This window comes from Podarcis melisellensis (genome assembly GCF_964234715.1).
Source record: "Podarcis melisellensis genome assembly, chromosome: 5".
Taxonomy (NCBI): domain Eukaryota; kingdom Metazoa; phylum Chordata; class Lepidosauria; order Squamata; family Lacertidae; genus Podarcis; species Podarcis melisellensis.
Genome location: NC_138537.1, coordinates 27922683 through 27947318, shown reverse-complemented (window position 1 = coordinate 27947318; position 24636 = coordinate 27922683). Strand labels below are relative to the sequence as shown.

The 24636-nt window shown below is 43.4% G+C and overlaps 1 protein-coding gene across 1 annotated transcript in view; it reads left to right on the top strand.

Moving 5' to 3' along the window:
• GRK7 (G protein-coupled receptor kinase 7) overlaps window positions 1-22754 on the top strand; it is a 44029-nt gene extending 21275 nt beyond the window's left edge. The window contains exons 3-4 of the mRNA XM_081910467.1: window positions 12586-12857; window positions 21241-22754. Coding sequence (XP_081766593.1) covers window positions 12586-12857; window positions 21241-21562 — 594 coding nt within the window. The 3' untranslated portion in view covers window positions 21563-22754. The remainder of the gene's footprint in view (window positions 1-12585; window positions 12858-21240) is intronic.
• The last annotated feature ends 1882 nt before the right edge of the window (window positions 22755-24636 follow it).

Genomic DNA, 24636 nt, shown 5'->3' with positions numbered 1-24636 from the left:
AGTGGGGAGGAGAGAGGGACAGAGAGCCTGCTTCTTTAAAGGAGCAAAGCGGGAGAGGAGAGGAGAGGAGCCGCTTACACGAGTCCTGTCCGGGTGGTTCCTCCCCTTATACCCCTCTTCTTCATTATTAGCAGCATCCTTCTCCACACACCCCACGCGTGCTCCTTGTCCCTTGAGTGCTTTTCCCTCCCTCCCCACTTAAAACGTGGTTACAAAGCATGGATCCACATGGATCCTCAGGAGTTTTGCATTGGGCTATCCCAAACTCACCGTCAGATCACATGTCTGTGGCCACAGCACGAACCACAAAAATCATACATCCACTGTTTCGTTTAGAATATTTTTTTTCTTGTTTTCCACCTCTAAAAACTATGTGCGTGTTATGGTCGGGTGCGTGTTATAGAGCGAAAAATACGGGTAGATTAGTGAAGTAGTTCTGCCTTCTTTTTAGAATGGGAGTTTTTGAGGAGCCAATTTGTTAACACAAAAAGAAAAGCACGTTCTGTTGCGTGTGCCTCTATCTCCCTTTCCCAGTGAAATGGTAATGGTGCAGAAGAAGGAAGATGGAGGCAGTGAATAAAAGAAGAATGTGGGAGGCAAGTCATGGTTGCATTCCTACATTCTAGGGATACATAGGAGTCTCTCGTGTTCCTATCTGTCATAGTCCTTGCAGTGAAGAGGGAAATTTGGAGAAAGGCTACCAAACGATCATCAGCTAGAGCTATGGATGGAGGAGGAATTCCATTCAGTTCACAGTTAAAAGTGAACGTACCTAATTCACAATTTCCAAAGCAATATGTGAACCAAACAAACCTAGCCTTCAAAATTCACACTTCTTTGAATTTTGTAATGTTGTCATTCAGCCAATTAGCATACAAATGCATACATATAAAAATGCATGTATTAGTAAAAATAACAATAATGCATTATGCTAGGGAAAACTGCTTTGGAAAGAATGTGCATATTGTGTTATTCTTAGCTTAATAACTTTCAGAATCCAGGATGCCGATAAACATAAGATAACCTTGATTAACTATTTACAAATTGAGGAGTCCTGTTAAAGGAAGCCATAGCTTCTTTATTGCTGAATCAGTCTCCTGCTTAGAGGTCCCTTCCAGTCTCATCTGATTCACTTAAAGTGATAGCATCCTCACAAATACTAGAAGAAATGTGCACTAAAATGCTGTTGAATTTTCAGCAAATGGCTACAATCTTTTTAGGCCTAAGCACTCATTATATTCATGATGTCATTAGCAATCACATAAAGATTTTTAAAACATGTACAAGAGGGCTGGTTCAGTTGTCTTCAGGAACGCAGCATTCCTGAAAATTTATTCCCCACCACCACCACGGTGCAGAATTTAGCATTAAGGGGAAAGGATCTCATTGGCACCAATGGAATATTTTCCCCTAATACTAACTTGTTGGGGTGTGTTGTTTAACTGATCTCACAGCTCGAAAAGGAAGACTATTATTATACCATTCCATGCTCTGCATTCCGGTGGGCAATTCCCCACCCAGCTCCTATGCCTAGTATTGAGTTGTTGTTTTCTTAAAATACATTAACAATGCGATTAGCAATTGTGTTGTGTAACTTGTAACTTGGAAAAGACCCTGATGTTGGGAAAGATGGAGGGCACAAGGAGAAGGGGACGATAGAGGACGAGATGGTTGGACAGTGTTCTCGAAGCTACCAGCATGAGTTTGACCAAACTGCGGGAGGCAGTGGAAGACAGGAGTGTCTGGCATGCTCTGGTCCATGGAGTCACAAAGAGTTGGACACGACTAAACAACTAAACAACAACAACTTGTAGTCAGGTCCTTTTTAAAAAAAGCAACAAACATGATAGAGGTTTATATGGACAGATTGGGGAAAGTGGAGTTTTCCTGCCCAGTAGGAAGAGAGAGGGCGAGTTGAAGTCACTGTTGGACAAATAGTATGAGTATTTGGGCAATTCTCACATGGCCTCCTCAAGGTAACAACACAAGTTGGGGGCATGTTGAAGCTACAGCAAGGCTTCTGTCTGTTTAAGAGCTCTGGAATGGTATGGTGTTTCAACAAATGCAGTCTCCACCAGGGTGTGGAGAACTATACTTGCCTTCCTCAGTTTATAGCAGGACTAGCTATCCTGTGGTCTTCCAGAAGGTGCTGGTCTTCATCCTGTCATCTCTGAAACATTAGCCAGGCTGTCTAGGGCTGATGAGAGCTGGAGTCTGACAAAAATATGGAGAATTACACATTCACCACCCCAGGTTTATGGGGAAAGAAACCTGATTGATTTATTTTTAATCTATCTGCATCATCATCATTTGCATTTATAATCCACCTTTCTTCCAAGGAGCATAAGGTGGCATACAGAGTTATCCCCATCTCCACTGTATCCTCACAAACAACCCTGTGAGGTACGTTGGGCTGATATCTGTGATTGATAGTCGCCTATTTAATTTAGTGGAGTGAAGTTTAAATGCTTGAGGAAGCTCCTTTGGGAGGAAGAAAGGGGTGTAAATTCAGTAAATAAAGTTACTTAAATACCTGGTCCTATCACTTTTCAACATAGGACCAGTTATTTATTTAATGTTACTCATTGAATTTACACCTCTCTCTTCCTCCCAGAGGGGCCTGCTTGACACCCAAATGACAATAAACATATTAAATTGTCTGATTTGACCAGCCAGCACCGCCTACTTTGACTGGCAGTGTCTTTCCGCTATCCCAGGCCTTTTTTATCACCTGTTACTTTTTAGTTAGAGATGCCCAGAGGTTGAAATGGAACCCTTCTGCCTCTGTGGGAACCCTCTGCCTTCCTTTACTGCCCTATCGTTTTTTAAAAAACAAAACAAAACCAGTCTGCAGCTTTTCTTTTCTCTTTTGACCTGGAAGGGAGCAACTTAACTGGCTTTCCTTTAACTTACTCTTGCTTTGGAAACCAGTGGCTACGTTCTTAATACACTGTCTTTTAGCCATCAGAATCTGATTAACACTAATGAGACTTATGCAGTTAAAAATGTACCGCCTCAGCCTGCAAATGTGACCCCTTGGTGCTATCTCTGACTTCATAAGCACCTGCTATTTTGAGAGAAAGGGTCAGCAGTTCTTTCTCTGATATGACCATTGAAATTCATCTCCTGCTGTAGAATGGTATGCTAATATCCAGGCAATCAGATTATGATATACCGTATTTTTCACTCTATAGAATGCACCGGACCATAGGACGCACCGGACCATAGGAGGGGGAGAACAGGGGAAAAAATTCTCCCCCTCTCTGCTCAGCGCCCCTTCAGCGAAGGGGCAGGAGAAACAGAGCCCCTTCCATTTCTTCTCCCGCTTCTCTGAAAGGGCACTGTGCAGAGAGGGAAAACCGTGCAGCGCCTCTCCAGCGAAGCAAAGCCTGGAGAGCAAGAGGGATCGGTGTGCACCGACCCCTCTCACTCTCCAGGCTTCAGGCGGCTATCCGCAAGGCTTAAGGCGGCTATCCGCGAACTCCCGCTGCACTCCAAAGGCTTGCGGATAGCTGCCTGAAGCCCCCGGAGCGCAGTGGGAGTTCGTGCTCAGCTCTGGGGGCTTCAGGCGGCTTCAGCGAAAGCAACACGAAGCCTCCGGAGCGCGGGGGGTGGGGAGCTCTCCCTCTGCGCTTTAGAGGCTTTGCGTTGCTATCACTGAAGCCAAGGAGCCTACATTCGCTCCATAGGACACACACACATTTCCCCTTAATTTTTGGAGGGGGAAAAGTGTGTCCTATAGAGCGAAAAATACGGTACACTGCGTGTCCACTCCAGAAGTGAGTCCCATTGTGTTCAGTGAGACTTCCTTTCAGAAGTTTTTTGGGCTTACAGCCACAGCCCATTGAGGGTAAAAACAATGGCACTGTTCAGACAATCGTTCCTGGTTCTGTAAACCATCATAAACCTCGTCAGTCCTCCCCTCCTGCAATTCTACACCAGCTTCAGTGTGATGATTCTGGTTTATATTAAACCAGGGCTTCTCTATTACGTCCAAACATCCCAGCTTATTTTCCTGGTTTGTTAACTAGCATTAAGCCAGAATTCCCTGGGTCAAATGTCAAGTGGAACTCTGGCTTAAAACAAGCCAGGCTGTTTGTATTGAAGCTAGTATACAATGGAGGAATTTACTTTTTCAGTTCCATTCCCTTTTCTGAGTAGCAGATTTCAACTGAATCTGAAATCTGGTGTGCTACATTCACATGTCGATTTGTTCGCAGTAATTTAGTTGTTCACTTTAACTGAACGCTCCAGATGTTTTTGTGCATGTGTGTTTGTTTTGCTCATGGTTTATCGTAATTGCATCATACATTTTGTAGTTTGGAGCCTCCCTAAAAATTTATTACAAATGTGTGCCTTACTCACAGTTTTGCTGCACCAAGGGTTATTATAGGAGTGAAAGTGGTTTGGGTTAAGTTCATCAAACGGTTACATATGGTATATTGTGATAATGCATGACGCTTATTCATAAAATAATAAATATAAATCTATTTTTAAAAAAATGGCAACCAGAATTTGACTCAAAAAACTTAATCTGTGCCTAAAGGTAAAGGTACCCCTGCCCATCAGGGCCAGTCATGAGCGACTCTAGGGTTGCGCGCTCATCTCACTCAAGAGGCCGGGAGCCAGCGCCATCTGAAGACACTTCCGGGTCACGTGGCCAGTGGGACTAAGCTGCATCTGGCGAGCCAGCACCAGCGCCGCACATGGAAACGCCGTTTACCTTCCCGCTATAAAGCGGTACCTATTTATCTACTTGCACTTAGGGGTGCTTTTGAACTGCTAGGTAGGCAGGACCTGGGACCGAATGATGGGAGCTCACCCCGCTGCAGGGATTCGAACCGCCGACCTTTCGATCGGCAGGTCCTAGGCTCTGTGGTTTAACCCACAGCGCCACCCGCGTCCATTCAATCTGTGCCTAGACACCAGTAAATTCTTTCCTGTGAAACATGTTGGAGCCTCTATTTGAAGATCTTTTATTGATGAATGGTGAATTTCAGATCAGCAAAGATTGCCAGAGAAACTCCAGTGTGAAACTGCTGAACTAGAGCAGTGAACACACCATACATTTAAAAATACATTTAAAGCATATGATTTCCCCCAAGCAATCCTGGAAACTGGAAGTGAAAGATATTTCTAATTAAAATATTCCCCAAATGCGTTTTCCTCTCATTCCTCCTTCTAGGTTTTCCTCCTTACTGTGTCTTGGCTATAGGATGAAAATTAATCACAGTAGAAAAATGAGGTACCAATGGCAAAGGTAAAAATGTAAAGGTAAATGACTGCTGGACAGTTAAGTCCAGTTAAAAGCAACTATGGGGTGCGGCACTCATCTCACTTCAGGCCGAGGGAGCTGGCATTTATCCACAGACAGCTTTCCGGGTCATGTGGCCAGCATGACTAAACATACTTCTGTCGCTTCTGTCACTTCAGGCCAACTAAACCACTTCTGGCGCAATGGGACACCATGACGGAAACCAGAGCGCATGGAAAAGCCTTTTACCTTCCTGCCGCAGTGGTACCCATTTATCTACTTGCACTGGCGTGCTTTTGAACTGCTAGGTTGGCAGGAGCTGGGACAGAGCAACAGGAGCTCACCCTGTTGTATGGATTCGAACCGTCGACCCTCAGATCAGCAAGCCCAAGAGGCTCAGTGGTTTAGACCAGAGCACCACCCAGAGGGTAGGACCCAAACCAATCTCTTCAAGTTACAAAAAAAGGATATTCTGGCTAACTAAACAGAGAAGCACTTTCTGACAGGAAGAGCTGTTTGACAATAGAACAGACTCCCTTGGAAGGTCGTGGACACTCCTTCTTTGGAGGTTTGTAACCAGAGGTTGGGTGGCCATCTGTCGGGCATGGTCTAGCTGACTTTCCTGCATTGCAGGGGGTTGCACTAGATGATCCTCGGGGTCCCTTCCAACTCTATAACAACTGTTATTCTGTTCCCTCACTGCGAGACGTGAAGCTACAGGGAACCAGGCAGAGGGCCTTCTCGGTAGTGGCGCCTGCCCTGTGGAACGCACTCCCATCAGATGTCAAGGAAATAAAGAACTATCTGACTTTTAGAAGACATCTGAAGGCAGCCCTGTTTAGGGAAGTTTTTAATGTTTGATATTTTATTGCTTTTTTATTCTGTTGGGTGCCGCCCATAGTGGGTGGGGTATAAAGAAATAAATTATTATTATTATTATTATTATTATTATTTATTATTTATACCCCACCCATCTGGCTGGGCCCCCCCAGCCACTCTGGGCGGCTTCCATAGAAACCAGGAAACACTAAAATATCATACATTAAAAACTTCCCTGAACAGGGCTGCCTTAAGATGTTTTCTGAATGTCAAGTAGTTGTTTATCATTTTGACATCTGCTGGGAGGGCGTTCCACAGGGCGGGCGCCACTACCGAAAAGGCCCTCTGCCTGGTTCCCTGTAGCTTTGCTTCTCGCAATGAGGGAACCGCCAGAAGGCCCTCGGCACTGGACCTCAGCGTCCGGGCAGAACGATGGGGGTGGAGACGCTCCTTCAGGTATACTGGGCCGAGGCCATTTAGGGCTTTAAAGGTCAACACCAACACTTTGAATTGTGCTCGGAAACGTACTGGGAGCCAATGTAGGTCTTTCAAGACCGGTGTTATGTGGTCTCGGCGGCCGCCCCCAGTCACCAGTCTAGCTGCCGCATTCTGGATTAGCTGTAGTTTCCGAGTCACCTTCAAAGGTAGCCCCACGTAGAGCGCATTGCAGTAGTCCAAGCGGGAGATAACTAGAGCCTGCACTACTCTGGCGAGACAGTCTGCGGGCAGGTAGGGTCTCAGCCTGCGTACCAGGTGGAGTTGGTAGACAGCTGCCCTGGATACAGAATTGACCTGTGCCTCCATGGACAGCTGTGAGTCCAAAATGACTCCCAGGCTACGCACCTGGTCCTTCAGGGGCACAGTTACCCTATTCAGGACCAGGGAGTCCTCCACACCAGCCCGCCCCCTGTCCCCCAAAAACAGGGGACAAAAAATTATTATTATTATTATCCCAAAGCTGGTGATATATGTAGCAGAGCAATGCCCCCTTTTTAATTGGCAAATTAATCTGAAAAAATAGGGGTTGTATTGTTGTTTGTTCTAAATTATTTTACTTTTTAAAAAAATCAATTCCCGTTTTTGGATAGCTTTTATCTTATTTTGAGAAACTTTTTTTTAAAAAAAACATTCTTAGTGAATCTGCAAAAACTTGGAGATACTGCAGAAATTTGTTCAATTAAAATGCACCTATAAGACACTTCCCAATCTGTTATGGAGCTCAATGGCAGACCTTTCAAGGCATTAATAGCCTATCCTAGCCCACAGTGTAGCTGAGATACTACAAGGAATATAGGAATAGGAAAACATTGGAACAAGCAAATAATAATTATGTGGAACAGAAGCACAGAATACTTTTAAGATTTGTCTTGGCACACACAGGGTTTTGGTACAAAGTAAAAGTGGCACTTATTCATAGCAGCTTGGGTTGTGCTTGAAATGCCATTGAAACAAATTGCAGAAGCCTTAGGACAGTTTAATGCCTGCAAACATCTTTAATTCTTCAGTACCATTTGTGATGGGACGCAGGTGGCGCTGTGGGTTAAACCACAGAGCCTAAGACTTGCCGATCAGAAGGTCGGTGGTTCAAATCCCCGCAACGGGGTGAGCTCCCATTGCTCGGTTCCTGCTCCTGCCAACCTAGCAGTTCAAAAGCACATCAAAGCTACAAGTAGATAAATAGGTACCGCTCAGGGGTCATTTGTGAAATTGAGATTTGGGGCAGATCTACACTCGTTTATAACGTTAAAATGTGACACCAGAGGACGCTGCAGAGCAGCAAGTCACCAACAAAGGGAAATTGGCATTGAACCTTATAGAACATTCAATTGAATAACGTTTAGCAGATCAATGGAGATCCAGTCTTGGAGAATAGCTTGATTCCAACACTCCCATTGGAAATACAGATGTGGTCATTTTGTACCAGAATTCACAAAGATCTAATTCCTCAAGCATTCCTAGCTGGGACTAGGGATGGGGGAGAAATGTGATTCAGTTCAAAGCTGTATCTATCAAATCTATCAAAACAATATGAGAACCAAAACATGGTTCAAAATTTGTACTTATCTGAATTGAATGCAGTTCTCCGACCAACCAGTGTTTACAAGAAATGCACATTTTAGGGGGAAGCATGTATAAATAAAAAAGAAAAACGGGAAAATAGCATATGATACAAAAACATATACTATGCGGAGTTATTGCTTACAACTATGAGTACATTCATCAAAACTGTATACAAAGGTGTGTCGATAGGGAGAAAATTGCACAAAAATGCTGGCGAATTTTTTGTTGACTGAACTAAAAAGTTTCATGAGCCCAATTAAAAAAACACACAACTCATATTTTTGTCATTTTGTCACCCCCCTCAGTGTTGACACCAGGGTTGGCCCGCACCCTCCGCACCCCCCTTCCTCCGCCACTGAGAGTTAAAAAATCATTTCCCCTTTCTTTTATTGAACCTCACACTTCCAAATCTAGGAACAGTGGTCTCTCTCACATTTTCTCTCTTTCCTTTGGTGCTCTTATGAAAGGTTTTGTTCATGACTTGTATGCATGCTAAGGTTTTTTCAGATATGTTCTTTTCTGGAATTCCAGAAAAGTATGCACGTGGGGGGACGCAGGTGGCGCTGTGGGTTAAACCACAGAGCCTAGGACTTGCCAATCAGAGGGTCGGAGGTTCAGATCCCTGCCACGGGGTGAGCTCCCGTTGCTCGGTCCCTGCTCCTGCCCACCTAGCAGTTCGAAAACACGTCAAAGTGCAAGTAGATAAATAGGTACCGCTCCAGTGGGAAGGTAAATGGCATTTCCGTGCGCTGCTCTGGTTTGCCAGAAGCGGCTTAGTCATGCTGGCCACATGACCCGGAAGCTGTACGCCGGGTCCCTTCGGCCAATAAAGCGAGATGAGCGCCGCAACCCCAGAGTCAGTCACGACTGGACCTAATGGTCAGGGGTCCCTTTACCTTTACCTTATGCACATGGAAAAAAACCCAACAACAAAACTGAGCACAACAGACACACAACTGTGGCTAGCTGTTATGCATGCCTAGTTATGAGTCTAATGGAAGGGGTGAGTTTAACTAATTGGCAAGTTTGGAGGTTCTAGCAGGGGAGCGCAGCTATCGTATACCCTTGACCGAAGAACAGTACACTCCTATCTGGGATGGTCGTCCTCTTCCACCGAGCGTGGAGCTTCGGGAGAGACGCACATGGGGCAATGAGGGAGGAAGGGGACACTCACCTAGCCAGCCAGATCAGCTGAATCAACCTGGGCAATCAATGGGGTGACAGATGTCACAGCCAGATTGCCCTCTGGAAACCTGCAGAAATGAGGCAGATTGCTTGCCTTTTCTGCCCTTTGGCGGGTGACTGTGCCGTTGGGTGGCGACGGCATCGCAGTGGCCTATCTATTCTGAATGTATTCTGAATGTTCTTATGTGATGCCAATAAAGGTTATTGGATTTGACTTGACTTAATGGCAGGTGGGATAAGATGAACGCAATGTGGATTATGTCAAAAGAAGGGAGTGCCTACAAGTGTGATCTGTAAGAAGCATATTTGCAGCTGAAACAAAGGCTGAAGCAAATGCGCACCTGAGCGCATTAGGAAGACAAATGAGAAAACAGTGGATTCTCAGCAATACATAGCTCTCATATGGACATGTCCATAGAAAGGGAACACAACACTTTTACAGCTTATCCCAGCACACGTGGTTCTATCAACAAATGCTCAACTGGGGCTGCTCCTCTTTGCTTCTGGTAGCTACAATTGTGCCTTTCTATTGTTCTTGATGGTTTCAGATGATGGATTTTAAATGCAATTTTAAATACAGTTTTATTGCATTTTAATCTGATTATTTTATTAGTGTAATCCACTCTTGGAGCCAGCTGGCTGGAAAGCAAAATGAAAATAGAATGAATTAATGATTGAATACAATATTTTGAGGAAAAAACAGCCATTACTGTACTGTTTTAAAACGCATAGACGCAGATTTTTCTCCCCACGCTTATAACAAGTTTCCATTCTTTAAATAGAAGTCATCTTATAATTGTTTGTTTGTTTTATTCTTAGTTGGAGGGTCAACCAGTCAGCTGGCTATGTGTTCCACTTTACAGAGGACTATCTGAAGGGGACATCTCTTTGAAGGATTGCCTAGTCTAAGTCCAGTTTAAAGAATACAGGAATAAAAAGGGAGAGAAGGGGCCTTGAAGTTGCCAATCAGACTGAGTAGGCCCAAGGGTCAGTCTTTCACCAGTATGGAGAGATGTATTTCCACTGAAATAATAGCAACAATGTCTAAATGTGCATCTGTACATATAAATATAAAAGGGACGACAGAGGACGAGATGGTTGGACAGTGTTCTCGAAGCTACCAGCATGAGTTTGACCAAACTGCGAGAGGCAGTGGAAAACAGGAGTGCCTGGTGTGCTCTGGTCCATGGGGTCACGAAGAGTCGGACAGGACTAAATGACTAAACAACAACATATAAATTAACATAGGCAAATATTTGTGGTGTAGCCAACTAAGTTCTGCTCAGAATAGGTAAAAGTAAAAGGACCCCTGACCGTTAGGTCTAGTTGTGACCAACTCCGGGGTTGCGGCGCTCATCTCGCTTTATTGGCCAAGGGAGCCGGCGTACAGCTTCCAGGTCATGTGGACAGCATGACTAAGCCGCTTCCGGCGAACCAGAGCAGCGCACGGAAACGCCGTTTACCTTCCCGCCGGAGTGGTACCTATTTATCTACTTGCACTTTGACGTGCTTTCGAACTGCTAGGTTGGCAGGAGCAGAGACCAAGCAACGGGAGCTCACCCTGTCGCGGGGATTCGAACCACCGAGCTTCTGATTGGCAAGTCCTAGGCTCTGTGGTTTAACCCACAGCGCCACCTGCGTCCCATTCTGCTCAGAATAGACCCATTAAATTAATGACCCTATGTTCAGTCATGCCCATTATTTTTTATGGGCCTACTTTGAGTAGGACTAACATTGGATGCAACCTTTTGTCCCCTTCCTCCTCCCCCCCATGCATTTCCTTTCTATCTGCGATGCATAAATGACCACCCAGGCAACCAGTCCTCCTGGTGAGTCACTGTCTTCACCCTGGCTACAGAACTGAGATTAGGAAATGGGCTATGACGCGAGGATCTCGAAAGAGGCTATGTGATGAAAATAAAGGCCTGAAGAAGGAAGGAGAGAAGATGCAGCAAATGGAGTAGAGGAAAACAGAAATGAGAAAAGGTGACTCAGGGAGGGGGGCAGGAATCTTGTACAGAGCCCAGAGGAGGAAATGCTGTGTGCTGATGGTAAGAAGAGGCAGTCAGGCAAGAGTAGTAGCAAGACAAAAAGGAGCCCAGAGCTCAGTTCAATACATTGATTGAACAAACCCTTCAATTCTCCATACGCGCATCAAACCGAACCCAGAAGTGACCAAAAGAGTAAAAAAATAATAATTCAAGGAACAGGGCAGGGCATAGGTGGGGCAGGGGCACAACAGGGTGTTTGCAAACATTTTCAATTGTATATGATTTCACCGACGTGTGCGGTGCCTTGAAATGGGGATGTAACGTAACCGGGGGTTGTCTGTATAATGAAAGCACCAGCCAAACCTCCCTGGGGAGAGCATTGTGCAAACGGGGAGCCAGTGCAGTTTGTGTGTATGTGTGTGTGTGTTCACCATTGGTAAAAGGGACGCGGGTGGCACTATGGTCTAAACCACTGAGCCTCTTGGGCTTGCCGATCAGAAGGTCGGTGGTTCAAATCTGCACAACCGGGTGAGCTCCTGTTGCCCTCTCCCAGCTCCTGCCAACCTAGCACTTCAAAAGCACACCAGTGCAAGTAGATAAATAGGTACCACTGTGGAGGGAAGGTAAAAGGCGTTTCCATGTGCTCTGGTTTCTGTCAAGGTGTCCCGTTGCGCCAGAAGTGGTTTAGTCCTACTGGCCACATGACCAGGAAAGCGGTCTGTGAACAAATGCCGGCTCCCTCGGCCTGAAGCGAGTTGAGCGCCATGCCCCATAATCACCTTTGACTGGACTTAACCATCCGGGGGTCCTTTACCTTTTTTTTACCTTACCCTCCAGAGCAGGAGAAAACAAGCTTGCTCCATCCGATGTGACAGCCCTACTTTTGAGTGTGAATATATTGGGTATTTTTCCTTGAACCATTGGTGAGCTTTATGCTCCCTTATATTGGGATGTGTGTTAAGTGAACTGTTAATTGTTGCCTTTTTTCTATGTTCTATTACAATTATTATACTTTTCATTATGTATCATTATTGTATTCCTGTATTTAGACTTCTTTATGTGAATTGCTTTCAGCACAGATGCATTTGTGGAAAACATGGTATGCAAATAATTTGGCTGTAACTATGATAGACATCTGTATCAAGAGATGATTGTTTTCATTATTAGTAATTGCAGCTGAAAATGCAATTGTACATGATTAATCAAAAGAATCTTTCCCCCCCTCAGAGACATTGCTTTTTAAGGATTACTAAAGCAGTCTTTTTATTGTCACAGGCTGGAACTAATGGATACATGGCTCCTGAAATCCTAAATGAAGAGAATTACACCTACTCAGTGGACTGGTTTGCTATGGGATGTAGTATTTATGAGATGGTTGCTGGTCGAACGCCATTCAAGGATTACAAAGAGAAAGTTGATAAAAGTGAAGTTAAAAGAAGAACCATAGAAGATGAGGTGAAGTTTGAGCACGCTAACTTTGATGAGCCAACAAAAGATATCTGTAAAGCGTTCTTGGCAAAGAAACCAGCAGATCGTTTGGGAACCAGGTAGGATTCTATTTACCTTGACTGAAAAAAGAAGTTAAGGAGTAATGTCATCAATTCATTTTAGGTTCATAGGTTCTATAGAGTTTACTAAGACTGTCCAAATGTGTCTCATTGTTAATGTTGGCCAGAAAGCAAAACGGAGCTATCATAAATTGGATGTACGTTTTACCCTATGTAAGTTTTGTGTTCTCTTACAGCAGAGCAGACACGGGAAAACTGACTTCATGTATCAAAATGCTTTAAATGTTTCGTTTAACTCAAGGGTGGCTATCCTATTGGAGTTCAATAACACCTGGAATTTAGTAACCATAAGTGGACTGAAAGGAAAACACTTTAACTTTAACTGGGCAGGGATATTATCTCAAGTCTGAAGTTCTTCTCTGATGGTTGTGGTCACATTACATTTCAAGCACATTTAAGGCACACGTAGAATGCCAGCAACTGTAATTTATTAAGGGTGCTGGGAATTATGGCTCTGTGAGGAGTAAACTACAGTTCCGATAATTCTTTGTGGGAAGCCATGTCTGCTAAATGCGCTTTAAATCTATGGTTTGTGTGTGGCCAGGTGACTTTTAAAGAACAGGGAGAAAAAAATACTTTCCATAATTGTTTTCCTCCGAAGGCATAGTACAGAATGCATTCTGCTTTGCTCTTTTAATGAACTTCCAATTCATGGCCAGTGCATTGAAATACAGTTTCCTGATTCTGTCTTTTTCCTTTGTTCCCTTGTGCGCAGGTGATTTCCAGTAATGACACAACAATAAGGGCTGTACTTTGTTTGTAAAATACGGCCTATGTAAACTACAGCACACAATCCTTAATCTACCCCCAGCAATAATATTATTACAGTCCACCCCAGTCATGCTGATCCGTGCACAGGATTCCAGGGGGCTTGGTCCTCAACCAGTGTCTGTGCTCCTTTGTAGAACTGAAGATGTGGCAGAGGCTGTTGTGCCTTTAAGAAATATGATTTGTCCACATATCTACACCTGGATTTAGATGGAGGAAGTCTACTTCCTACAGCATGGTCATCTCAAGAGGGTCTTGTTTCCCACAGCAGGGGAGCACTGGAGTTCAAGGCATCTCTCCCAGCCTGCCTTCAACCAACCAGCCAAGATTGCTCTGCCCTTTTTTTCAGGTGCCAAACTCTTCCTGTGACATCACACCCAGTTACCTTGGCAACCTTCCAGATCTCCTGTCTCTGTTCACACCTCATGGCAGGGGAGCTCTCTTGCATTGCAAATGTCCCCCAATGGCCCTGTATTTATTTCTTAATGACCTTAGCTGGGCCAGGTATTCTTGCATAGGTTAGCCCAGAAATCCCTCTGCAGCTTGTATTTCCCCTTCTTATCCCAAATAATCAAAATCCTACCATTTATTAATGTTTAGGCTTTGGGGTGGTTCCCCACTGAGCCTCTTGGGCTTGCTGATCAGAAGGTTGGCAGATCAAATCCCCACAGTGGGGTGAGCTCCCATTGCTCTGTCCCAGCTTCTGCCCATCTAGCAGTTCAAAAGCATACCAGTGCAAGTACATAAATAGGTACTGCTGCGGCAGGAAGGTAAACACCATTTCCATGTGCTCTGTCTTCTGTCACAGTGTCCCCTTGTGCCAGAAGTGGTTTAGTCCTGCTGGCCACATGACTCGGAAAGCTGTCTGTGGACAAACACCGGCTCCCTCAGCCTGAAAGCGAGATGAGCACCGCACCCCATAGTTGAATTTGACTGGACTTAACAGTCCAGAGGTCCTTTACCTTTTTATCTTAAGCAAAATCCTACCATTTATTAATGTTGGGGGGAGGTCCCCCCAAAACCTATAACACCATCCCTTTTTAGAGAAAGGTTCATATTTCCATAGATGTGCAAAAGAAATAACAGAAAAGTAGCTAACAACATTTAGAAGGGAAGGGAAAGAGTTTAGAGTTGAAAACATCTGTGGGATAAATTTTAATTAATGCGGATCTACATCAGATCTTCGTATTGTTTGGGGCCTATGGACACATTGGCAACCTGGAAAGACTAGCATGGGCAGGGCCATCTTAATCATATCTGGCGCCGTGGTGCAAAGCTCCCTCCGGCGCCCCTACCCCAATTTCCCAGGTTTTTTTAGGGAGGATGACGCTGCCAACAGGGCTGGAGCAGGCAGGCAGTGGCTGGAGGGCGGGGAAGAGGTCGAGGCTGGATGCAAAGCCTCCTGGCTGAGCTGGCTGCTTTGTGCCGCGGTGGCCACGGTAGGCAGAGGCTGTGGGTGCGACGCTGTTTCAGTGCAGCATGGCGGAGGCGGGCGAGGACAGCGAGCTGATGCCGGGAGGCACCACATCCAGCCTCCTCCTCTTCCCTGGCGCCTTCCAGAACTTGGCGCCCTGGCGCCCTGTGCCACTAACCTCTATGGGTAAGACGCCCCTGAGCACAACCATGAACACACCACACCCTGTTCTACTGGCTGTGGTAAATGCTTCACCCTCCCCAAATCCTTGTTCTCATTTGTTCCTTGTGCTACATTTACAACCCCTGATCTATGTGTTGTTCTAGTCAGCGGTCAGGATTTTAAGTGAGCCTAAAACTGGTTATTTGCTCAAGGACAAACATATATTACAAATAATATGTATTCCTATGTTGTTTCTGCAGGAGAGTTTAAGAGTGCAGGCAGAATCCTGCAGCACACCCTGCAGAATATCACATAGAAATATACAGCTAGAAGTGGGAGGGTGTTGCATGGGTTTTTTAAGTGATTTGATTTTTCCAAAGGTCTTGGAGCAACGGGTGCATGGCTTCTTGAACTCATGGAACTCTTGAACTCATAGCATCATTTCCTTTTGTCAGAAGGCCAAAGCGTACAACCTTGTGCGCTGAGGTACAGTCTCGTTTGGATCACCCTGTACTGTTTCAGTGGGGAATTCTAATGTGTCCAGAGGATGTGATTCTTCCCTTCACAGTATGAGTAAATTCAACTATTTCTAGTTCTGTGTGACACAATTCAAGATGTAAAAAGTGTTAGGCAACTTCCCTCGCTCCAGTTCTGTCACTTAAAGAGAAAGCAAGCTTTCAAGTTTTTGTTATTTTGAGGCTGCATACAGTAGACGTCAGGATATATACAAACGCAAATTCTAGATGCTTAAGTCACTTCAGCCAAATTGTCAACCTAATCATAGGTCCCTTGTCCAGGGACAACCAAAGTGGTGCCATCCAGTTGTTGCAGCGTTATATAAATATATTTTATCGTTAAAAAAACCTGCTTAAAGAAGAAACATGCAAGACTTATCATAATCTAATTTTGGGGCCCTTTCCAACTTTTCAATTCTGTGATTCATGACTAATTCTCTGTTACCAATGAACCATGCTATCTGAATGAAACCCAGAGGCAAGGTGAGGTAAAATAAGGTTTTGTGCTACTTCTTGGACAAAAGGCCCCCCCTATAAGCAGGAGAGAAAGGGTTAAGAATAGAAAACGCAGACCATCAGATGAAATAAATACAAACTGCAGCAGATAATGTCAAGGACAGCCATGAACAGTAATGAGACCATAAAAAGTATAAGAGTTAAGCACAAAGCCAGGGTACCGGAATAACAAACTCGTATATAGACAGGCAGGAAAAGGTGGTCTTTGTCATGATGAACATAAGAAGAGTCCTGCTGGATCAGGCCAAGGGCATCCTGTTCTTACTCTGGCTAGCCAGAAGCCCTTGGGAAGCCCGCAAGCAGGTGTCATAGCATTAAATTTTTTTCTTATCAACCTAAAGATGGCAAAAGAACCTAAGAAAGAACCTGCTCAATCAGGCCAGTGGCCCATCTAGTCCAACAACCTGTTCTAACAGTGGCCAACTTTACGCCTGTGAGGAAACCTGCAAGCGGGACCTGATCAAAACAACTCTCTCAGCAAGCAGTATTCAGTAGAAGAGTTTGGATTTGATATCCCGCTTTATCACTACCCTAAGGAGTCTCAAAGCGGCTAACATTCTCCTTTCCCTTCCTCCCCCACAACAAATACTCTGTGAGGTGAGTGAGGCTGAGAGACTTCAGAGAAGTGTGACTGGCCCAAGGTCACCCAACAGCTGCATGTGGAGGAGCGGGGAAGCGAACCCGATTCACCAGATTACGAGTCCACCGCTCTTAACCACTACACCACACTGGCTCTCAGTGTCAGTGGAGGTTCAGCATAGCCATCAGGAGGCCAAACACACCTTCCAAGGAAGGATGTCCCAAAGTAAAAGGAAGAACCTACCTTAAGAAAATAAGTTCCATACTCTGTACATTTCTGCCTGTGTTTTATAACCTGTCATTCAACCCCACCCTACGTTTTACATGTGGTAATGTTCTTCCAGCTACTCATGAAGTCTGCAAAAGGGCAAAGGAACCTTTTTTTTTTATTACACCACATCCGTGTTCCTGATCCTGTACGATCCTGCTGCAGCTTGCTCAATGTTATATTAACCTCTGAGGGAATCGGAGAACCGCCTCGTAACCGTTATTTGTGCAGATGTTTTTCACGCTGCTGTTGATATTCCGAAATATGCTGCTTTAGCATTCCTTGCTAGTGGTGGTATTTTCTGCATGAGTACGAAGAGGATTCCACTCCCTGCCCCCTCCCCCAGTCCCCTTCTCACCATCCAGCAATAAATTTGTTACTCTGAGTCTCTCAAAAGCAATATAATAAGATAATTCACAAAGAAGCACTGGAACAACAGTAAGGGGGGAAAGACAAATTCAAGGCATAGACCTCTAGTCTTGTTTTACACATTGTTGTTAGTGCCAGTAGTGGAAACACATATATCAAAATCCATGAATGGTTTTACAGGGTTCGAAACGACCATAGATGTTGTCATATTATGTGAAGTAATTTGAAATATTCAGATGGGATGGGAGAGAGAAGCTACACACAGTATACTGGAGGTAGCAGAAAGCCTGTCTATGCCCATTATACTGGAGATATTGTTGAAGAACAGCTCATCCTTATTGTAAAGATTAGCTAAAGATTCTAAGGTCATTGAGACCTTGGGTGATCTATTTAAGTACCTGTTGCGTAAGTTAAAGCTTCTCATAGGCAGCTTTAATAAGCACACCTGACCATTTAAAAATGTTCTGTTGTTTGTGATCAAGAGCCAGCATCAAAAGAGCTAGGGTCAGAAGAGATTAACTATTTCATCTCCTAGGAGATTTGTATAATTATATTTTGTACTCTTTGCCATGTGCGAACAAAAATAAACACAAAACCCTTCAGGCAAGTCCATCTCCCAGATGGGAAAGATAAATGATGAGCACAGGAAATCACTCATCCACAAAGAGATATAATTTATTTGCCTTGCAATGTTTATATAATGCACTTCAAAATTAATTTACAGAGCCATATACCATACAGGAGTATGATAAAGTAGCACAATGCAACAACTAAAGAACAATAAAAGCAACGTAATAAGCAGCAATGGCCTCAAAGGCTGGGACCAGACACTTGTCCTGTCCAGTAAAGCAACAAGTGTTACTTAGGGCCTAATGCACGTCCCAGCGGACAGCATTTGCCATTGTGGGAGCAACTACTGAGAAGGGGCAGAGGAGAGAGACAGGAATATTTTAAGAATCCTTTTAAATTGTTCGCCAGTGTGCAGGTTTCCTGAAATAATAATAATAATAATAATAATAATAATAATAATAATAATAATAATAATAATAATAATATATTTTTTTATATATTTATATATATATTTATACCCCGCCCATCTGGCTGTCCCTCCCCAGCCACCCTGGGCGGCTTCCAACAAACACCAAAATACAATAGTCCTTCAGATATTAAAAGATATTAAAAGCTTTCCTAAACAGGGTTGCCTTCAGATGTCTCCTAAAAGTCTTGTAGTTGTTTTTTCCTTTGACATCTGGTGGGAGGGTGTTCCACAGGGTGGGCGCCACTACCGAGAAGGCCCTCTGCCTGGTTCCCTAAAACTTTGCTTCTCGCAGTGAGGGAACAGCCAGAAGGCCCTCGGCGCTGGACCTCAGTGTCTGGGCAGAACGATAGGGGTGGAAACGCTCCTTCAGGTATACTGGGCCGAGGCCGTTTAGGGCTTTAAAGGTCAGCACCAACACTTTGAATTGTGCTCGGAAATGTAAAGGTATAAATCAGTCTGTTTATGAATTTGGTAAATTATAACATCAAATTATAACATCAAATTCAATGGCTTCTGTTCAGAACAAATTGGAGTTGTGCTGTGTTTATTTGCCAACAAACAAAAAGATACAGAGCTGGATCTCATGGAAGAGCAAGTGATATATAGAGAATGAGCCCTGTTTAGGTAAATGTGCCTGCAAGTTCTCAGTCTTTATCTGGAAGGGGGAAAGGGAGATCCATCAGATACCCAATCCTGGAAAATCAATGGCTCTCCTACTCTTTACTCCTATAAGGTCCCTATGGCCTCTTGTTTACTTTTGTACATGCATGTATTTCAGCCTGGAGGTGGTGCTAAAATGCCACTTTGTAAGCAGGGGGTAATAGCTCTTGAATTTGCTTAAATGTTATTCCCTACCACAGCCTGCAGGCATTCAACTCAGCAGCAAGTAGGAGCTGGAGTGGGGTGGAGCCTGATGTGTTCCTCCTAAGCTGGCAGTAGTGATTTTCAGGTACCACATTTTATTCCTGGCCTGTGGGTCACACATCTCTGAGATTCTATGCATATCCACCAACATTTCACAGAATAAAAGGGAGGCATGTTTATAGCATCCCAGTTTTCTAACTGAAAATCACCACCCAAGACCCCGCTGCAACTTACGCATTGCTGAAAGCCCTGCTCTGTTATATGCTGCAGTGTCAATGCAGCATATTAGCTATCGACTAAAAACAACATAGGGACGCGGTGGCGCTGTGGGTTAAACCACAGAGCCTAGGACTTGCTGATCAGAAGGTTGGTGGTTCGAATCCCCACGACGGGGTGAGCTCCCGTTGCTCGGTTCCTGCTCCTGCCAATCTAGCAGTACGAAAGCATGTCAAAGTGCAAGTAAATAAATAGGTACCGCTCCGGGGGAAGGTAAACGGCGTTTCCATGCGCTGCTCTGGTTCGCCAGAAGCGGCTTAGTCATGCTGGCCACATGTACACCAGCTCCCTTGGCCAATAAAGCGAGATGAGCGCCGCAACCCCAGAGTCATCCGCGACTGGACCTAATGGTCAGGGGTCCCTTTACCTTTACCTTACACTTGCATCTTATTAAAATCTCTGTCACCTTTACAAATATTGGAGGAACCTATTTATAAATAAATAAATGGTCAGGGGTCCCTTTACCTTTGGCTTTAAAAAACAAAAAGAATGGCATCTCTTGTGTGCAAAATGGCATGCTGTGCACCTAATGGTTCCTTAGCATTTAAACACTATAGTGTAATATCCATTTGACATTGACTAAGTTCTCCAGGTGATGGACAGTCCTGACATTTTCAGTGATCAGAAAATGGCTGAACAATGTCAAGTGCATTTTTGTCTTTAAGACTGTTGGGGTCTTCTCAAAGGGACCACCTGGGCATCCTGGGCAGACTGTCCTTCTATGCTTCTTGGAGAAAAGGTAGAGGACAGAAGGAATTCCATTTAAATGCACAAACATACACACCATTTGGTATTCAACGAGTTTGCATTAGAGCTGCTTTTCGATTCTGATGCTTTTAGGGCGCCTGCATATTTAACACATTTTAAATTGCCTCCTGATTCCTTTATTATTGTAAGCCACACATGAAAGTGTCTGAAGAATTAGGTTAAAATCTCTATAATACATGAACATGTTCCTAGCGCTGCTTACCAGAATCTTTATTAATATTAGATGAATTTCATGTCTAGTTTAAATAGTGCAGCATATCAAAAGTCTAGTGTTAAGACTGACGTTGATGCTTACGTTTCCAAAACATGATGGTTTGCAGGGACCTATCGTATTTTTTGCCCTATAAGGCGTGCAGCTTCGGCATCGCTCTGGGAGCTTGCGCAACCTTCGGGAGCCTGGCGCGGCTTCGCACCGGGCTCCGGGGGGTTGCGCGGAGCTGCGCCGATCCCGGGAGCGCAGGCAGCTCTGCATAACCTTCGGGAGCCCGGCGTGGCTTCGCACCAGTCTCCCTAGGGCTCTGCAGAGCTTTATGAAGCCTGTATTCGCCCCATAGAACACACACACATTTCCCCTTCATTTTTGGAGGGGGGAAAGTGCGTCCTATAGGGCGAAAAATACGGTACTTCCAAGTAGATATTCTTCAAATTTGCTTTTCAGCCTGATTAAAACTTGGTCCGTGAAATAGAAAAGCCTTTTGTTCCTTGAGCTAAGAATACATCAAACTAATTTATTTTTGATCACTTCTCTCTGATTTTGCAGTTGAATATACCTAAGATCTGTGCATGTTTGAGTTTAACCTTGAAATTCTCTTGTCTTATTGCAGGAGTAATGATGATGATCCCAGGAAGCATGCTTTCTTCAAATCAATAAACTTCCACAGGCTGGAGGCAGGCCTTATAGATCCCCCCTTTGTGCCAGATCCCAGCGTTGTCTATGCCAAAGATGTTGCAGACATTGCCGACTTCTCTGAAGTGCGGGGGATAGAGTTTGATGACAAAGACAAGAAATTCTTCAAGAAATTTGCAACAGGTGCTATCCCAATACCTTGGCAAGAAGAAGTCATTGAAACAGGACTGTTTGAAGACCTGAACAATCCCCACAGATTAGTTGCCGACTCGAAATCTGGAGTTTGTTTGTTGTTATAAATATTGCACCAGAAATGTAAGGGTGGGAATGCACCATTGAACATTCCATTATTTCAAAGACTCTAAGGTGTGTAGCAAGAACTCATTGTCGTCATAAAGGAAAGCCGAATAAACTGTTCTCTTCCATTTTGGTATTTTATTGGAAATTTTCAACGAAGAATGAGGATTATTTTAAAATAGCATGATGGCTTAACAACTCATGGTGATTTCTGGATAAAATACACAAAATCATTTGGATATATATTTTCCTCCCTTGAGACTGCTTCTGCTTTGTTAGGTTTCAGTAGTGATACATCCATGTTCTTTATGAAAAAGACTTTTCACTGGAATGACACAGTGGGTCTAAACTGATTGCAGTTAAGTAGGAAACTCAATAAAAATGTATATAGGCTATGCTTCTCCATTTATTAAGTATTAAAACAATAGTCAACATATTTTTGCTACTGATTGCAACTTCCTATCAGATTTCCTGATAGTATCTTTTCACTCTGATGAAAGCTGTAGTTTAAATTAAACTACAAAATGAATCACACCAGTATGTAACTGGTCTTTAAAGAGAGAATAATATAAATGCAATAGGAATGTTTATTCAGCAAGCAATGGGATTAAAAGAAATGGCTAATTGTTTTTACAAGTGCTTTTAATGTTGGAAACTAATGTACATAACGTGTCTAGCTTAAATGTGTACTACATCTGGTTCTTTTACAAATCTTTGTAAATCTCTCATTTTGACATTTTTTGTGTGTGTGTGAGGGTGTTCTGAAGCTGGTTAACTTAGGCAGGTAAATCTTAGATAAAAATGTCTAGTTATTGGGGGTTCTTCAAGAGCAGAAGTTCATTTATGCAAGTTATGTCCCACCCTAAATTCTCAGATGAAATTATTTCTGTGGCCCTGCAGAACTGTATAAACTTAAAAGCGAGCATGCAATTGAACACTTGGGGAGGTTTATGATTGGAGAAAATCTCAAAACAGATGGCACCAAATTACTCACTGATAAATGTAATTTTTTAAATTATGCCATTTACAATCTTGAACCTAAGCCTGCCTCCCAATCAGTTTATCTATGTGGTTGCCATCCATCCAGCAGAGTGACTCAAATTCTGATCAGATTCTGATTTTCATCCAGTAAAACTTTAATTAGATATTGTTGTGATCCAATGTTTTGTATAAAACTGAGTTAATCTACAAAGAGCTGTGTCTCCTCTGTTTATTCCCTGCTATTTCAGATTTTTTGTTTCACAGTCTGCACATTTTATCCTCAATAATACTGATACTTAAAATTGAGAAAAAGCCCTACTCCAGATGAAGTGACTTGAGGAAAACAGGCAGAAGCCTGAGCCAAAAAGATCTTTTGTTTCTGTGCATTCCTTTCACTAAAGGGAAAACATTAAAAAAATTAAAAAATTAGCCCAGACTTATTTCAGACATCCTCCCATTGGTGGCTGCTAGAATTACAAGGGTACAGAACCAGAATTCAGGCCTAAGTTAAAGCCACAAGAGACCTGCTTATTAAGATATGACAAATCCTGTGTTTTGCCCTGTATACTGCAATGTTCTATTTTCAGTTCAATGGTAATCTTAAATTAATCTCAGAACCATCTCCCATGAGGCAGGGTGAAGCTGGCGGAATTTCCAACAAGATCTCGCAAGATCTCGCTGAAATCTCATGAGATCCCACAGAGCACATGAAATCTCATGAGATTTCAGCAAGATCTTGCTGGAAATCGGCACCAATGCTGGCACTGCTTCCCTGACGGAGGCAGTGGCAGGGTAGCATTGGCCATTTCACATCAAGCAGAAAAACAGGATGTGCCGTCCCTGTGTGTGAGCGGCTATGCTTATCTTTTGCAGAAGTGTCAGGGTTTGGAAAAGGGATTCAGGTTTCAGATCCGATTTTTAATTTTTTTAAAAAATACTAACTTAGAAGATACAGGGGAGCCCAGAGCTGAAAGTGGAGTTTGGTGAAATGTGGAAAGCAGTGGGAGAGCCCACCCAGTTACTGGAAATCCTTGCAGGTTAGAAGGTTCGTGGATGGACTGAACAGCAAAAATGCATCATTTGACTGTGTTCCTGGAGAAGCAGACAGTACGTCCGAAATGTTAGTTGCTGTTGTAGGAAATCAGGTTTAAGATCAGGATTCTAAACTAATTCTGGTGAACTGAAATTATTGGTTAAGCTTCTTATTTAATGCATACAGAAAGAGTTATTTACATATAAAAATGGAGCTGAAAGTCCTGAGTCTCCCATGCTGCATCAAAGTTAGTGAACAAATGAAATCACTCTTTGGGGATTATTGTGGTGATGAAATCCCAGCTGAGCATGTTTATGAGTAGCTGCATCTAAGAAAACAAGCTCATCTTACCAGTGCACTTTAAAGCAAGCAGCTTCTGCGGTAATCCACAATTTTTTTATTATGGACTGACAATTAGATGTTTGAGTTAGACAGTATGCAGATTCATATCAAACCAGCAGGACTCAAGTAAATTAAATTTTCTAAACAGCTCTCTTTCCAGCATACAGGCATAAGCAAATATCCGCTGGAAGAAGACGAGCATTCAAATTAGAATTAAACCAATTTTCTTTTTTTCTAATGCGGTCTTCATGTTAGTAGATTCTGATGAACTAAACTGGACAACATAAATTAACGAAGATTGTCTTCATTTAAAGTTTCTTTCTTGTATCAGAGCAATGCCATTCCAGTAAAACAATTTCCCCTGTAATACTTTTGAACTACTTCAATTTTTAGTTTGTTGGATAACAAAATTACAGGGATTTGCATATCCCTAGTGACACTCTGAATAATAACAGAGGATATAATTAATTCACATTAGCCCACCATTATTCCTTTCATGAAATAAAATAAAATTGCTTAATTTTCTTCTTTCACAATTAATTTTCACAAATGATGAAAGGTGAGAGACTATGAGAAGCAAATGGGAATTATACCTTGAAATATTCCCCTCCCAATGTTTGTGAAATTAGTGTCATCTCTTTATACCTAAAGCATCACCTGACAGTAAAGAATTCCTACAGGTATCAAAACAGGAGTTAATTTAAAACTCTTCAGCTGCAG